An 18,061-nucleotide genomic window follows, 5' to 3' on the forward strand; every position below is an offset into this window, starting at 1 on the left:
ACTTCTAATATTACAAATTGTTTATTCTGTCGAATATTTTTACGTTTGTGATTAAAATAGTAACTTCTTTATTAGTACGGTGCATTTTAATGAAGTTATTATTTAAGTTATTTCTCATGCGTATAATACAATATAAAAAGCTCGTAACCCTTCCTTAAAGGCCGGAACGCTCCTGTGATTCCTTTGGAGAATGTGGGCGGCGGTGATCACCCTACACCAGGTCCTTACCTGTACGCTAGTTCGTCCTCTTTTCCAGTAAAAAAATATTGAACAAATAAAATTGAAGTGTCTGTTTTGTCCCTTTCCATTCATTCAATTCCCGACACAGTTGCAAGTATTTTGAATTGTATATATAATATTTAAGCGTCACAATACTTATGAATGTACCTACATTGCAAGAATTTTGTGTTTGAACAGTCCGTTTCATCCGACAAAAAGAGTTTATTGCTGACAGTTATTATTAAAAATATCTTCTGTCGCGAAAATAATTTATTAAGAGAGTTAGTTTGAGAGAATACTTACGTTTGATTCCTATAAATTATACGCTTACATGCTATTTTTATAGCAATAACAATGACAGAATGATATTTCATTAAAAAGAGCGCCATTTGTGTACGAAGCTGTAGTAGTATTAGAAGTGACATCAAAAATAATTGTAAAGGATTCAATTTATTTATTTTGAGAAAATAAATGCCTTTTATGCCTTTATTCGGTCCGGATTTAATGAAACAAAATTGCTGAATCACAATATGCATAAAATGAACGCTACCATAAAAATACCACATGACTTACAAACACTAGATAATATAATATATACAACAAAAAGAATATAGCATTTAAGGACCAAGACGTATTACCTAATCAATTATATAAGAAGCCAAAAAGTTTTGAACAACTGTCAAACGTGATTAATTACTTTTGGGAGTAATTATTGCGGAGTTCTGAAAAGTATGAGGTACCATTATGTCTTGGTTTGTCAGATTAAAAACTTTTGTCGTTTGAACTGTGACTAATCTGTGTAAGATGAAATATTTAACGTGGTTTCGGATTACGGTAGAGTTTAATTTAGAAACGCGTAATAATTTGTCAAATAAAATTTTATTTCTTTTCACATTATAAAAGCTCGTTGGAGAGTTTTTGAAGAGAAACTTCTTGAGAATCGTTGTGAAACTCGATGAAACGAAAAACCGAGACGATAGAGACTTAAACAGGTAAATGAACACAAAAAGGATTCAGCTGGCGAGAGAATGAGATACGAAGCATTAAACAGTGTTTTGGTACCAGGCGATCATAGTTGTATGTATGACGCGAGTTTACCTTTTGTATATTCTGACGAGATGCGCACGACGTATTATTACATCGACACCAAGAAAACATAAATATGGTAGCGGTGATGGTGATGTCTTTCATAGCGGTTAAAATCATATGTCATCCTAGCAACCAGGACTTCATATGCAGTTTAGAGGTTCATACACAATGTTCATCTTAAAATTATTATACAAGTGCTGACCATCTTGAAGCCAACATTTTTGAAGGTTTTCTACCACGTGTGAATTGTATTGCACACATGTTTTATTATAATAATACTTTAGAATATATTGCTTTCATATTAAAGTGGCATTTGTTGTTTCACAATATTGTTTAAGACACACGAAGTGAATTATGAATAATAATAGAAAATGTCGGATTTCATAGAATAGAAAAGTGTATTTTATATTAAATTAATATGCTTTTCAGAACGTTTGGGATTATAACATAAGCACAATAAGTTTATTTCGCTTTTCCTTTTGAATTTAGGTTCTAAAAGATTAGTGATTGCGTTTTTTTAAATCTATTGATTCATTTGCCCTTTTATACAGTTTCATAGTTTGTACAACGTGGAAAAAAAGTCATTGGAACTTTACTGCTTTGGATGCATCTAGTAGCTATCGGGATATAGGGGATAGATGAGATTGTCGCTTCAATCGTACGGCTTTACGTAAAGGGGTCAGGGACAGTTGTGCGCAGTGTAGGTACCGAGAGATGTACTCCTCTAACTCCTCCGCTACTTGCAGGAAGTATATTTAAACTTAATGTTTCGTCATCTATCTATGACTGTCGCAATGAAAAAGAAAGTGACGATATTTTATATATAGAAACATTTACTCTAAGGTTGCTTTCTGAAACTTGCGGTGACTTAAAAAGATTAATGAAGGAGGTCGGTAATACCGTCAGGCAGCACGGTGAGGTTGTTGGCAAGGTCGCACGCAGCCTGGTCACGCGCAATCCTCTCAGGGTCCTCCATGCCAGCTGCTCACCGCATCAGCGTCCACATTACTGCTCATCAGCACCTGCCAACACATCACATTAGCAATTAAGAATGCCAATTAGTTTCTTGTCACTTCTTGTCATTAAATTTCATCTTTTCCGAAGTGGTAGTAAATATAAAGATAAAATAACATTGAAATTCATAAGTGCCACAAACTTAACTATCAAAATCATCATCTGGGGGTGTGGCGTTCCTTGACAGTGAACAACACTTTTTTTTTAGAAATTAAGGGACGAGAAAAGCAGGACGTTAAGTTGATAGTATATGATACGCTCTGCCCATTACAATGGAGTGCCGCTCAAGGTTCTTGAAAACACAAAAATTCTGAGCGGCAATATAATAGCGCTCGTCACCTCAAGGCATAAGAAGTTAAGTCTCATTTGCCCAGTAATTTCACTAGCTACGACGCCCTTCAGACCGAAACACAATAATGCTTACACATTACTGCTTCACAGCAGAAATAGGCGCCGTTGTGGTACTCATAATCTAGCCGGCATCCTGTGCAAAGGATCCTCCCACTGGGGAACGTTGCGGGATACTTATTCTACGTATAAGGAAAGTGGAATGAACTTGCATGCCAGGTGTTTTCAGGTCGATATCATAGAGTATTAAATAAAGCATGTAAACTTAAAGGCCTGCAAAGCTGCTGTGACTTTTCTGGTGTTGCAAGAAAACATGGACTTCAGTATCACGTACGTAGAAGAACATTAATCATAATAAGGTATTTCTAGTGCAAAGTTTTCACTCAGAGTACTCACAAATCTCGTTTATGATGAGTACTTGGACGCTATTGTTGTGGACAAGATCCGAGCGCACTTGGAAGACGCCATCTCGTGAGAACAGACAGATCAAATGCGATGATATTTTTAATTGTTGTCAGTAATCGATATGCGTATTCCAAAGTTTAAAAAAAACACGTCCACCTAAAAGTTTGTTAGTACTCAGAATTTGATAAAGCATTTTAATAATTAAGATAAAAAGGTCAAGTGGATTATTATTTAAAGGGCCAGTCCCAAAAAGGATTCCCATTAAAAGTTTAATATTTATCAGATGTTCTTGGAGTTCGAACGAAAATAAATATAAACAAGATAATATTCGTAAATTGGTGTATGTCTCATATAATCCGGGTCTAAAGCCCTCAAGGGTAACGTGAGAACAAATCGATTGTAATGTAGCGGGACACGTTAGCGTCAGGAACAATCCGAGCACCTAGCAGCTCTGCACAGGATGGGGACTTTGTTTGTAATCAAATTGTATTTGTATCCAATTCCCTTTTCGGTGAATTTATTTTTAGTGCCGCTTAGTCACTCGGGTATCTTATATCGGTGATCTCATCACTTGATATTGTTTTCCATGAAAATTTGTTGATGTTGTAGAATTTGTAGATGAGATGTCCTTAATCTCATATCAATCTAGTTAAAATATGTATTATCTATATAATATAAAATATGTATATCGGGTTCTTAATGTACCTACCTATTTTATTTTGATGACGATTTATATTTAGAAATGATTTATATTTTTAGGTTTATCTATTGTTATGGAATAGGTCATGACTATTAATCATTTATACAAGTATCTAATACTCATATAACTCAACGATTGTAAAAAAGAAAAATTGATATTTAGCATTTTGACGTAATGTCCGGTGGTGGAGTTCAGCTTCTGGTATCCACGCGTACAACTCCTCTGAGAAATCCCTGTGATATATGCGGTGGGAGATGCACAAAAAAGAAGACTTGATGGTTTTTGATTCCAGCCGGTATTCGTATGCGGTCAAATGGAAGAAGCGGGAATGAAGAAGGGACACGACAAAATTAGACTTTTTACCAGTGAACGCTTGTCTCTTTTTAGGATTAAACTGGCACTGTTTCCTATTCAGACAGTGGGAGGCTCCTTTGCACAGGATGCATATTTTTGCCATGAAACGCTAATGTGTAAACATTACTGTGTTGGCAAATGAGACTTAACATCTTATGTCTCGGGCTCACATGTACATACGTATAAAAGCCCCTAAATCAATAAAGAAAAAATAAATCTTATGTCTCAAGGGGGCGAAGCACAATTGTAGTGCAGCTCAAAATTTTCAATAATATTGAGCGGTACTGCATTGTAATGCGGCGTATCAATTACCATCAGCTGAAGTCGTGTTCGTCTCGTCCCTTATTGTCATAAAAAAGACACGCTCACACATCTCGTTCTCGTCGACGCTATCGCGAGAGATGTTGGCACGACCGATATAAAAGGCATTTTATACTTGAATAAAGTTGTTGCATTAATTATAATTATTAATATTTTGATCATACTAGATTGTTTACAATATTATTTCGTGAGACAAGCTGAACAAGTTTCGAGTGTTGTTTATGGGTACACACCCATATGTGCTTAAGTCATGCACGTGAGAATTCCTGAATCAATGGATCAGAAGTTTACTCAAAAAAGTACAATTTGTTGATCTCTCAAGGAAGTGTAAGGTTATACTAAAGTCGTACTTATAGCCAAAATTAAATTTTAAAGATTTCTGTGTATTTTTATGTTTCCGTACATCAAACTCACTTCATCATCATCATCATTATTTCAGCTGGAAGACGTCCACTGCTCAACAAAGGCCTCCCCCAAAGATCGCGATGACGATCGATCCTGCGTTGCCCTCATCCAACCTATACCGGCGATCTTGACCAGATCGTCGGTCCATCTTGTCCCCACAAGACTACGTTCTACCAACACTACGTCTTCCGGTACGTGGTCGCCGTTCGAGGACTTTACTGCCCCAACTGCCATCTGTTCGTCGGGCTATGTGCCATTGCCACTTCGGTTTCACGATCATCTGGGCTTTGTCGGTAGCTTTGGTTCTCCTACGGATCACCTCATTTCTAATAAATTTGATCTCGCTGGGAAATTCAGCATAGCTGCTTTGCAATTATTGCCCTTAAACTTACTTATGAATCAATAGTTTACAGTACTCATCCATTGAACGAGCTGCAGAGAAGAAAAGGCGAATGCCGGCTACTTTACAAAAAAAAAAAACAGACTATTCGACAGAAGCTAAAACTTCATCAATGCGAGGCAATCTATTTTAATGAAGTTATAAAATTTACAATAATTATCAATAATATACTTATAATTGTTTATAAAACAATCTGGTAAAATTTTCACATTCTAACTTAATACTTATTGCTTTGTGAGCATTAATTTGGTAATTTTGTAGTTATCATTGGTAAATATGCTATAACATGGTTCGTCATGCTTACTGAAATGGCATTGCTTGCGGCGGCGTCGTATACCGGGTCGTCTCCAAACCTCGAATATGTGAGCAGGGAACGATGGCTGGTCAATGCGTCAACTCGTGAACGGGTGCTGCTTGTGGTGACAGTTAATAAATCATTGTATTTGTTGGATGCAATTAAGGCAATTACTATATTATATATATACTTATTACAGCCATTGTAAAATACTCTATTTGATTGAAAAGAGAAGAAACATCGAGCTTAACTTTTTCCGAACTTAGCTAGATTTAGTTATTGAAAAGAAATATTTATTGTGACTATTCAAAAGCGCTTAGTTTAAGCCTAATTGAATAAAGTTTTTTTGACATTGATTATGATTCAATTTAATTAACCCCAATATAATATTATTATAATAATTAATAACCATTTTTTTTATCATTGAAATAATTATCGCGAATACATGGTAACAAATAGATTTCACCAGAACACTGATATTGTTAACAGTGAGCGTGGAATGTATTCCGCTATTTTGCATAACTCGATTATTTTACTTATTTAGTTCATTACGACATTGGAGAGTTGTAGCTGCTGGTAATATATTTGGTATGCATATATTGTAATTGAAATGATTTGTAAAACAACTAAAATGTAAATCTTGACTTAAAAGAGTGGCAATGAGTTTCTTGCTACTTCTACTCATTAGCTCAACCCTTTACGAAGTAGCGGTAAATTCAATAAGAAACAATATTTTTATATTTTTTTTTGACATTCATAAGTGTCATTTCTGTGACCTACATGAATAAAGTGTTTTTGAATTTGAATTTGAATTTATATTGCAGTGCAAACGACAGCGCTGGTGATGCCGTATACACGGGCCATGCAGGTCTCTCTCAGGTAATCGTTGACCAGTGCCGGGAGAAAAATGTATCTTCTATCGAGTCCTCTCTTGAGAAGGTCGAGGAATGGGGTAAATTGAACCTTGTCCAATTTAACTCTCAGAAGAGTTTCAAGTTTGCGCGTTTACCAATAAAAAAACCCATTTGTCGTATCACCGCTCTTCGACAACACTTCCCTCATAGCCTCGCCTAGTATCGGAATACTGGGTTTCGAAATCTCGAGCGATTGCCAATTCCGTGGCCATCTGCAGGGCAAAGCCAAATTGGCTTCGAAGAAACTAGGCGTCATTATTAGAGCACGGCAATACTTCAAGCCAGCCCACATTCTAGCGCTCTACAAAGCTCGGCCACATATGGAGTATTGCTGACATCTCTGGTCTGGCGCACCCCAGTATCAGCTCAATCCATTTGACCGCGTGCAACGCAGAGCAGCTCGAATTGTCGAGGACCCAGTGCTCTGTTAACGGCTGTATCACTTGGCGTTGCGTAGAGACGTCGCTTCATTGTGAGTCTTCTACTGCATTTATCACGGGGAGTGTTCCGAAGAGCTGTTTCACCTGCGCATGACACGCCACAAATTAGGATATCATCCCTACCATCTGGATGTGCGGCGGTCCTCGACAGTGCGGCTTTCAAGGAGCTTTCATCCACGTACATTGAATTGGAGGGGGATTCGCAGTAGACAATCCAACTTTAACTACAAAGCTGCGGAATGAGCTTCCTTGTGCGGTGTTTCCGGGACAATACGACATGGGTACCATGTATTCCATAAAGGCCGGCAACGCTCCTGTGATTCCTCCTCCTCTGGTGTTGCAAGAGAATGTGGGCGGCGGTGATCACTAAACACCAAGTGATCCATACACTCGTTTGTACTCCTTTTCCATAAAAGATATACTTTACGCTAGTATACTAAGTTAATGATTCGGCCAAATAAACAGTGCTAATAGTTTAATATTCATGTTTTTATTTATCAAAATTAAATAAATATTTATTAAGCATAATATGCCTATTTTTCGTCACTAGCAGCAAACAAATAGTGTAAATGATCTTAGACTGATTAAATTTGATGAAAGTTAAAAATAGTACGTCGTTCCAACAACACACAGCTTTGAAATATATTATAATAAAGGTGAATAATTAATTGAGTAGTTCACTCGTACCATACAGGCGTCGCGATCGCTCGTTACACTGAGTTTATTAAAAACAAAACCTGTAATTACGGCCAGCGCTTAAATATTAATTAAATTGTTCTGTCTCTATACAGCGCTAACATCTATTGATTACACTTCGTTTGTTTGTCCGGCCAAAAGACGCGAAATAGGTCAAAACAATATTTGTCCAATAATAACGAACGCTTCGAAATAAGTCGATGGAAGTCAGTTCATTCTTCAGAGTGTTTATTATTAGTATGTTTATTAGTACTGTAATAATTGTGAATGTCAACGAATCTTTCTATATTTATTTTCAACAATTTGAAGAAGGTATAGGAAGGAATATATATCTGAAAATCTGCACATTTATTAAGGACCGATGTTCCTTAGTTACTATAATTTCCTTTAACCAGGATGAAAGGGGAGAACGAATCAAGTAATGGAATATTTATTTTTGACTTTTGATTACAGTTTGCATTTAATAATAAAGACTTGCTTTTTCTATTATTTTTTAAGTAAAACTTTTGTAAAGATAAAACGCTCAATAGCTGACGCAATTTTCAAAATTAAAAAAAAAAATAAAAACTATAGATTGCTGTGAGTACCTAATATATAATAATATCTGGACGACTGAATTTCTCGGATTTTTAAGAATGTACAAAACTTGAACAAAAAACCAAACTAATAGGACATCTGGATTCGAACCCGGGTCATCTGCTTTCCGGATCACCCAATGTCCCACCTGAACTATTATAGTCTTGCATATAATGGCGAAATTTATTCTAATGTTATTGTAGCAGTTTATCATTAAAACACGGATTAAACTACATTTTTTGAAATTTAAACCTAGCTAGATCGATTTCTCGCCCTCGAAACTACCTGTATACTAAATTCATTCAAATCGTAGGAGCCGTTTCCGAGATTCAGGTTATATGTTTATATACAAGAATTGCTCGTTTAAAGATATTAGATAAATGAACTAGTTGACCCGACCGACGCTGTTCTGTCAATAGAAAATAAAAATTATGTAAGTATTCGGGAATAGTGTATTCTAAAGCCATCGGTAATGTGTAATCAAAGTTAATGAGTTATTAATAATACAAAAACGTATTTCTGAATAATTCTAATATGTTTTTAAAGTATTAAAATTGATATAGCATGTTATCCTTAAGAGACAGACATATGCCATCGCGATCTTTTGTATAGATCTATATAAGATAAACAATTCAACAATACATTATTTTGTTATATCTCGAAGGGCTTAGATAGCGTTTTTGTTGAAAGCTCATAGGGCGCTTATTTTAACCAACATCTCGCAAATATCGTTAATGAATACAAAAATCTATGCAATAACTTAACAAATTATATACTAAAACCTTCCTCGAGAACCACGCTATCCATTGGTGATAAATGGATAGTAAGATCTGGGTTAAGTCTTACCCGTATATTCCTCCATATTTATTGCACTTCGTATCAGGAGCTTGCTACACAAATTGAATTCTGAAATATCGATGCTCCTCAGTTCGTGTGAGCGTAAGCCGTGTTATAATATCCGAAGATAGGCTGAACGTCGTCGGATCGATGCTAACTCACTAAGAACGGTGGCGCGAGCGAGCCTGTAATTTGAGTTAGCTTCGTAATAAACTTAACGAACTTATGTTCACTGTTGGACGTTTAGGGCTATCTCTTTCATTTATCTGTGTGAATTTTTTTTAATTGAGTTGCCTTGAATTTTATGGGACGGGATGATAAAACTTTTAGAAGCTTATATCCCTCTTTTAAGAAAACGAACCAATATATTAGATATACGATATCATGTCAAACAGGTGATACTGAACAACTGATGTGGAAATGTGCTGGACACATGATAAGAGAACAAGTAAGACTGAGAAATGGATTAAGAAGTGACAGAATTGTATCCAAGATATAATTCGAGAAATAAAGGAAGACAGCATCGAAGATGGGAACATGATTATCAAAAGGTAGCAGGTGCGACTTAGATGAGGAAAGCAAGAGATAGATCTTTGTGGAGAACACTTGGGGAGACCTATGCTGGAAAGCCAGACAATCTAGAAACCGTTGTCTAATATATTAAATTTTTTTATTGATTTATTAGGGTCAACAAACAGTGTTCACAATATGTACTTATAATATATAATTAATCAAAGTTAAAAGTAATTATTTCACCAGCACCGCTAACCACGTGTTATATTACATTGTCATAGAATGTTGAATAATGGTGATGTATAATAGTTAAAGAAAGTTAATTAAAAATTCTGAGATAATATTATTAAGCAGCATAACAATAACATTTATATTGTTTCAAGGCAGATGCTAACATATTTTTAAATGATCCCACACGAGAAGCAAAGATATCAATATGAGTAAAATTGTTGTTATAGGTAGTAGTCAGTTGATAAATGGGTGATAGTTTTCCAGCATTACTACGACAGAATTTGGTTGCAAACAACGGGACCGATCTAGATGCGTGTTGGGTGGAACCCAGTAGTGCAACATATTATTAAGAGTATTGCATTCATATATGTTATGACATATAGCACCATGCTCTCAAGCTGAAGGTGTCTATTTTGGAGTGTAAGCAAGTTATAAATTATTCAAAAGACAGTCATAAAACAAACTGCGGCGGACGCACTTATATTGCACTCTACGTAAGAACTTTTTCTGAACTGATTCCATTGCGTCTATATATTTCATATAAAAAGGATTCCACACCGGGACAATATATTCCAATTGTAACCGTATTAGATATTTATAAATGTTACGGAAAGTAGATAGCGGGGTGAAGTTATTACAGGAGTGACACACAAAACCACACATTTTACATGTATTATTAATGATCATGTCTACATGCGTATCAAGATGTAGCTTTATATCAAGAACAATACCTATGTCTCTAATATTGTCTACGCTCTTGAGTCGAGTACCAGTTAACGTGTAAGGGAAACGCCTTGTGGTCCTCTTTTTTGTGAAGGTAATTGAGTCATTTTATTGTCACAACAGTAATTAGAGAAAAGATCTAGATCTTCCTGAAATTTATATATCTATGTAGTGTGATAAATTTTTAGGTCATCAGCGTTGAGCAAGAATTTACAAAATTTGAAACACTTCTGAATATCATTGACAAACATTATAAATAATAACGGGCCCTGAGTACTGAGGCATAGTTTTTGACTTTCAATAAGTGATTTTATATCCTATTTGGAATAAAAATATGTGAATTTGAATTTGATTCATTGTTTCTATATATATCTTTGTAGTTTGGTTAGTATTATTTAGTTGTGTCATTTAATTTGCGCCCTATGTACCGTTTTTAATAACGTAATTGTGGGAAACGTTCACTTCTTCACGTTACCATCCAAATGGCGTTTCTACAAAAAGCACCTTTGTAAAATAATATAATATAGCTCAGTGGAATTGAGATTTGTAAGGCCGAGAGAAACTCAGACTATTTGAAGATCGTTATTCTTAACAAGAGCTTTCACATATGATACGATTTCTTTTACTTCCGCGTGTCGCAAGTCTTCTATATATCGGATTACCACAGATGGTATGGAGTTCTCTCGTCGAACGTCTAAGTTTATTAACGATTAATTTTACTGTTCATATTTAAATGTATTTTAAGTGTAGAAAGCGCATGGTATATATATTTTTTTTAGATTAATAGCAGAAAACAGTGGAGTTAATAGACAGTGAGGGTGGGTTGTCGGTGATTACTCAGCATAATTTTTTTCATAATTCTACAAAAATATGTTCAAAGCCTATATGTCCTATCCTTATCCCCCAACGACTGCATAAACAAATTAGCACTCGTTGAACTCCAACAAGAAATCTTATAAAATGTGAATTTTGAATTAATAATAATTCTTCACTTCTTCTTTTTTCGCTTGCATTATATTCGCGTTCTTGCGCCGCTTGTTAGAAAGGACATCAAAAAGAATTCTAAAAGGAAACAATGTTGAGAAATATTAGTACAAATATAGTACTTACGTGGTGCAATGTACTATATATAATTTGCATTAACCCAGTTTTAGTAATCTCTGAAACCCCTGCACAAGCTAGACTAAGATTTACTTTCAACATTAACATATCAAACGGTGCATTACGAGCCTTTACGTCAGATCTCCATTTTGAAGATTATATTATTTATAAATATATTAACATATTCGCATATTAATATCTGAATATGTATTAAGAAAACAAAGAGAACATACTGGAAATTGTCGGAGAACGTCCATACCCACTGGAATAATAATTCTAGAACTATATTAATATTATACTAACTATATTGTAATGCTTGTTTAATAAAACAAGATTAAATTTGAGCTCTGACTCTCGATATGGGAGTATCCTATGCATAGGATGCCAGCTAGATTATGGGTACCACAGCGGCGCCTATTTCTGCCGTGAAGCAGTTATGTGTAAGCATTACTGTATTTCAGTCTAAAAGGCGCCGTAGCTAGTGAAATTACTGGGCAAATGAGACTTAACATCTTATGTCTCAAGGTGACGAGCGCAATTGTAGTGCCGCTCAGAACTTTTGGGTTTTACAAAAATACAGTTTAGTATGAAACGTGCAGTGATTTGCCATACGTTTGAAATAGTATTTATTACAAAATGGCGATTGGCGACGAAGTATAACCCAGCTTACTTTGAAAGCGAACAGTTGCTTAAAACGTAGTGGATTCCGGCCATCTCCATTTTTTACAAGATTATAGCCGTCATCTGTTAATCTATCAATGACTGCACGTTTCATACAATCGAGTGAATCGCTTTTTTCTTAGAGAGTTTCGCTAGGCTGATGGACAGGGCGTATTAATTACCATCAGCAGCACGTCATGCCGATAAAAAATCACTAGACATCATAAAAGTCCCAGTTGATTTGAAGATTATCCGGAAAAAACAAGCAGACAGACACAAAAATAAAAATATCGTTTTCTGGTAGTTCCGTAGTAGGACATTTTCAATGCATGCACTGCACGGTACAACCGGTATAAAATAAAATGGAATCGTTTAGTATCGTTAGCATAGTAGTGTAACCATTCAAAGCTGTTTTATTTCACACCATTATTTATGATATCCGAGGAGCGGATCGCGTAATAGTTATGCTCGGTATTTACAGTAAACATTGTGATTTACAATTGAAGCAGAAAGCATTTCATCTTGTCCGGTTAGCCGACGCCGTGTTGGCTATGACTGGCGATTTGCACAAACGCTTTTACTTCCAACGAGCGTTCCGATTTAGAGATTTACGATAGGGTTGTCACCTCAGATATATAATGTTATTAAGTTTAACTAATACAACATTTATAACAGTTGGTGGTATAGTATGTCGGTCGGTGTTTTGATTTATATACAATTGTGTATTTGACTAAATATTCTATTGCTTACTTATCTTAACGTTCTATTGTCATTTCTGTATTTATTATATTCTTTTGTGTTCTCAGTGAAACTATTCTAGGATATATCTAATATTCTTATTTTATATTTTATTCAACTTCATTTTTTACTACAGTGATGTATTTATTTGTTTCCTTAATAAATTAATTGACATTACTCTGTTTATACAAATGATATAAGTTTTCTTTAGTGTTAATTCCGCCAATATTTGTTTTTAAAACAATTATCGACAATATTTGTTTTTAAAACAATTATTGGCGGAATTAACACTAAAGGAAAACTTAAACCATTTGTATAATTATGGATTTCCGCAAAGTAACGCCTAATTCAATAAATTTTATTACTCTGTTTTACTGAGGTTTGCATACTTGGCAAAATTTAACCCTACAAACCTTTTAGTATGTTGTTTTTACACCTGAGTAATTAGAAAAAAATAGAAATACCTATATTATTTATTTACCGTAGCGCGTGACACAAACAATACAAATTAATAAAATTTTAAACCAAAATTCATGAACGATGCGGACTCGAACCTGCGACCTCTTGGGTTCCGTCCAAGCGCTCTTACAAACTGAACCAAACTTTCGAGTAACGTATGGATCCTTAAATCTTGGTATGTCTTGTTCAACTCTCTGACTGTCGCTTCCTGCTAGCCCGATGCCTGCTAAGGAGTGAACGTTACTCGATTTATAATTCTATGGTAAAGCATCACTTAGAATACATTGTAGAAGTCTGGGATATCACAGCAAAGACTAAAGACTAATAAAAAACTCAATAAAAATCACTAATTAAAATTTACAAAGAAAGTAATGATATTAAATTAAATTGATGAATATAACACTAAAGACTTGGATATACAAATAACATTCACAAACAAGATAAACGTACAAAAAATGTTACTCGTCAAGCAAAACATATATTTACCCCAGCATTCAGACAAGACCAAGCTATGGGAGAAGAAATATTATGTTTGAGGGTGCGCAGATATATAATAAATTGCTTAAATATCAAAAGAAGCCAAGTTGTTAAAAACTTTTCACAATTGCAGACAGAAGAGGTTCTTTGTTTTAATTTAATTTATGTTCCATTATTAATTTATGTAGAACGTATGTTTTTTTTTATATAAGAATAGAAATTTCGAATTAAATGAATTTGTTGTTCTGTATGAGATAAATAGAGTTTCTAAGACTGGTGTACTCAATCTCAACGTAAGAATAGTCATCAGTCACAAGTGGCATATCTAATGTAGTTTAAATATTATTCGTTAAAAAGAAACTCTATCAAAATATATTTCTCTAAGACGAAGACTTCACAATTGACTTCTTGGTTCTTAGATCATTCCTGAATTATAATCCATTTTGGTTCTAATAAATGTGTACGTGATAAAGTTATTAATATAAAAACACTTTTCTAATTGTACGTTTCAATAATCAACCCTACGGGTAAAGAGTAAGTATTATAACAATGTAACAACTACGCTCCCGGCCCTCACAATACAAACTCATACTATTCTCAAGAACTAAACTAATAATTCTATTTAGATGTTAAGATTGAGTTGTACATTTCAAAATACAATGATTTGAATTTTAATTGTGCTGCGCTCGCTGAAAATATAAAATACATTCATATTGAGATTTGAATAACTTATCTATCTCTATACGAGTAAATGTAGCATTAGTTAAATTATAAAGATCAGAGTAGGGCTTATGCGGTGGTATTTTTGCAATAAAATTAGTTCTTGTCAGACTCTTAATGATAAAAAATACTTACTGTTCCTAATGCGCTTTCATACAAATCATTTTACCTTCGCGCAGTGAATCTTTTAGTCACTAAGTAAAGCCACAAATCATTGCACGAGTTATAAGGTTCAGGCTGACGGGACTTTTATCGCCAGCGATCTGTGAATTTGTGACTTAATCGAAACTGTATTATGTTTCGCGTTAGGCCATCTTCTGTTTTCGATGGCATTACAACACATGATAAGATTAATTATATTATATTATTTTATTAGTATATATTATAGCGCGAAAAAAATCAACGTAGTTTTATCGATATCCAAACTTTGTTGCTGCTTTGCTTAGATTCATTATCAGTGGGAGGCTCCTTTGCACAGGATGCCGGCTAGATTATGGGTACCACAACGGCGCCTATATCTGCCGTGAAGCAGTAATGTGTAAGCAATGCTGTGTTTCGATCTGAAGGGCGCCGTAGCTAGTGTAATTACTGGGCAAAAAGACATAACGTCTTATGTGACAAGCGCAATTGTAGTGCCGCTCAGAGTTTATGGGTTTTTCAAGAATCATAAAAGGCACTGCATTGTAATGGGTAGGGCGTATCAATTACCATCAGTTGAACGTCCTGTGTATTGGCATAAAAAATGGATCTTTATTCACACTGTGTGTAAAACGTGATATTCTGCAGTTACACATAACAGCCAAATTACAATCACTCCATGAAGGAATTATATTATAATGATAGAAGATTTATAGTACATTGAGGAGCTTCTGATATAACACTATATCGTATCTGCGATTCGGTTAAGAGATACGACCGACACTTTACGTCAACTGTGGAGCTGTCTGATTGTCCCTGATCCCTTATCTATTCAGTGATTTGTTCACACCCGGATAAACGAAATGGTTAGCTATTTTCAGAATAGAAATAGTATAGTCGAATTAGAAAAAATCATCAGCTTTATGCAAAATTATTGGAAGTTGCACTCTGCTGCCAATCAAAAACTTAACATCTTGTTTCTGGACCTTCTATACTTCTGCTAATAGTTATTATAAACAATTTGTAACGTTTTTAAAGTGATTAATTTTAATTGATCCCAGAAGTTATTACTTAAAAACATAACATATTGTTTAGATTTGCAAGAGCGACATCTTTTGTCAATTTTGCTAATATAAAAATATGGGGGCTGAGCAGGTTATCACTTACTGTAAAGTAGATCCTGTAGATAAAGCCACGGCGAGCGATCGCACGGAACGCGAGAGGTTACGGGTTCGAGTCCTGCATCGTTCAGAAAATGTTGTATTTAGTTTTATTTGTGTTATTATTTAAAAGCCTGAGAGCGGTCGCTTGCTAACTACCTAATAAAATTATATATTTAATATATATTATAATTACTTAGTTGATTGACCGCACTTATAATATTATCTGTTGTAACTTGTATCTACAACTATATTATAGTCTGTGGCTATTCTGTATCTATGTGCAATATCATTAATAAAGTGGAAACGTTTGTGTGCAAAAGAAAATCTCTTTTTCTTTAAAGAATCCCAAATCGTAACAGTCCTGTAGATGAAGCCACAATCTGAGAGTTAAAAAAGCATACAAGATTTTATTAACAATACGTCTCTCGAACAGTTGGAAAGAGCGATCGCACGGAACACGAGAGGTCGCGGCATCGACTCCTACATTCATTTGTGCTATTATTTAATAGCCTGAGAGCGGTCGCTCTATTCCCAATCTGTGATATCACTGAGAAAGTCACATATGTTACAGAAAATAAAAAATAAGCATGGATGTCCGTCGACCAACAAAATAAATTAAGCACTTGTTCCAAATTACTGCACAGAGAAAACAATTTACCAATTCCAACTACATTACAGGTTTCTCATTAGCATTAAACAACGCTGTACCTTTTCCCATGAACAATACTTAATCTTACAAAGACACCCAGCATGAATATTCAAACAAGCTAAATAAGGCAAGAACTTGAATGTTGTTCTTTGTAAATAAGTAATAAAGAGTTCGACATAAAATTGTTATCACACCATCAGGGCTCTCATCGTGTGTCGACATAAAAATGTTGTAAAACCATAATTGACGAATGCCTGTCACATTCCGCGGGAGATTGCTAATTCTTTGCTCGGGAATGTTGCAATTACGTAAAAAATATAATTCGTACCTTTTTTTATGCCAATAAGGGACGAGATGAGCAGGACGTTCAGTTGATGGTAATTAATACGCCCTGTCCATTACAATGCAGTGCCGCTCAGGATTATTGAAAACTCATAAAGCTCTGAGCGGCACTACAACTGCGGTTGTCACTATGAAACATAAAATGTTAAGTCTCATTTGCCCAGTAATTTCACTAGCTACGGTTTGAGTTCTGTAGAAATCTGTGTGCAATTCAATTCTCATTCATCAATATTATTTATAGCGGCCTGTTGTCGTCGTTGTGTCATGATTAAAGCCAGACACTCATCACCGGGTCTTCATCATTAACCAACCAAATCGTTAACCACGTTTGTATCTATACATAATATCACAATCATTACATTAAGTACATGTTTTATAAAACGGTGGAGTTTTAATAATGCTAATTAAAATGATCCCCACCACTCAATATGAATTTATTAGAAGCCCTTACGGTGAAGAAAACAAAGTGGGGAAAAGGACACATCTGCGATAAAAGGGATTTACCAGTGGGAGGCTCCTTTGCACTGGATGCCGGCTAGATTATGGGTACCACATCGCCGCCTATTTCTGCCGTGAAGCAGTAATATGTAAGCATTATTGTGTTTCGGTCTGAAGGGCGCCGTAATAGAGAAATTACTGGGCAAATGAGACTTAACATCTTATGTCTCAAGGTGACGTTGTAGTGCCGCTCAGAATTTTTGTGTTTTTCAAGAATCATGAGCGGCACTGCATTGTAATGGGCTTATCAATTACCATCTATACGTCCTCGATAAATCTACGAAGATTGAACGAAATCTAGCGGTTTCAAGTGGGTCAAAATCGCGCCCAAATGAGTCGGTTACAAACAAACATACAAACAGGTGAAGCTAATAAAAACGTGTAAAAATATTTGAATATAATATACTTGACTTACTCTGACATGTCAAAACTTTTAGTAAGACATTAAAAATGATAATTTAAATATGTTAAGCGAATAAATCTTGACTTGTCAATATATTTTTCAAGACCAAGCTACGAGATAAGTTTATTATCTAATAGTGCCTTGTGGAAAACAAATCCGTGTTTTCTAACTCAGAGGGGAGGACTTTTCCTTAATTTGTTATTGTGAAGATATTTCAACCGTTACCTTATGGA

General features: G+C 35.0%; 1 protein-coding gene across 3 annotated transcripts in view; it reads right to left on the reverse strand.

Annotated features, from left to right (window-relative positions):
- Positions 1–18,061, reverse strand: part of LOC126979554 (calcitonin gene-related peptide type 1 receptor) — a 105,869-nt gene that overhangs the window by 17,130 nt on the left and 70,678 nt on the right. For all 3 annotated transcript variants that reach the window (XR_007732841.1, XR_007732840.1, XM_050828915.1), the window contains exon 2: positions 2,209–2,330. Coding sequence is in view for 1 of the 3 variants with exons in the window: in XM_050828915.1 (XP_050684872.1) it covers positions 2,209–2,284 (76 nt within the window). In the remaining 2 variants the exon portion in view is untranslated. The remainder of the gene's footprint in view (positions 1–2,208; positions 2,331–18,061) is intronic.

This window comes from Leptidea sinapis, chromosome 3 (assembly GCF_905404315.1).
Source record: "Leptidea sinapis chromosome 3, ilLepSina1.1, whole genome shotgun sequence".
In the NCBI taxonomy this organism is placed as follows: Eukaryota; Metazoa; Arthropoda; class Insecta; order Lepidoptera; family Pieridae; genus Leptidea; species Leptidea sinapis.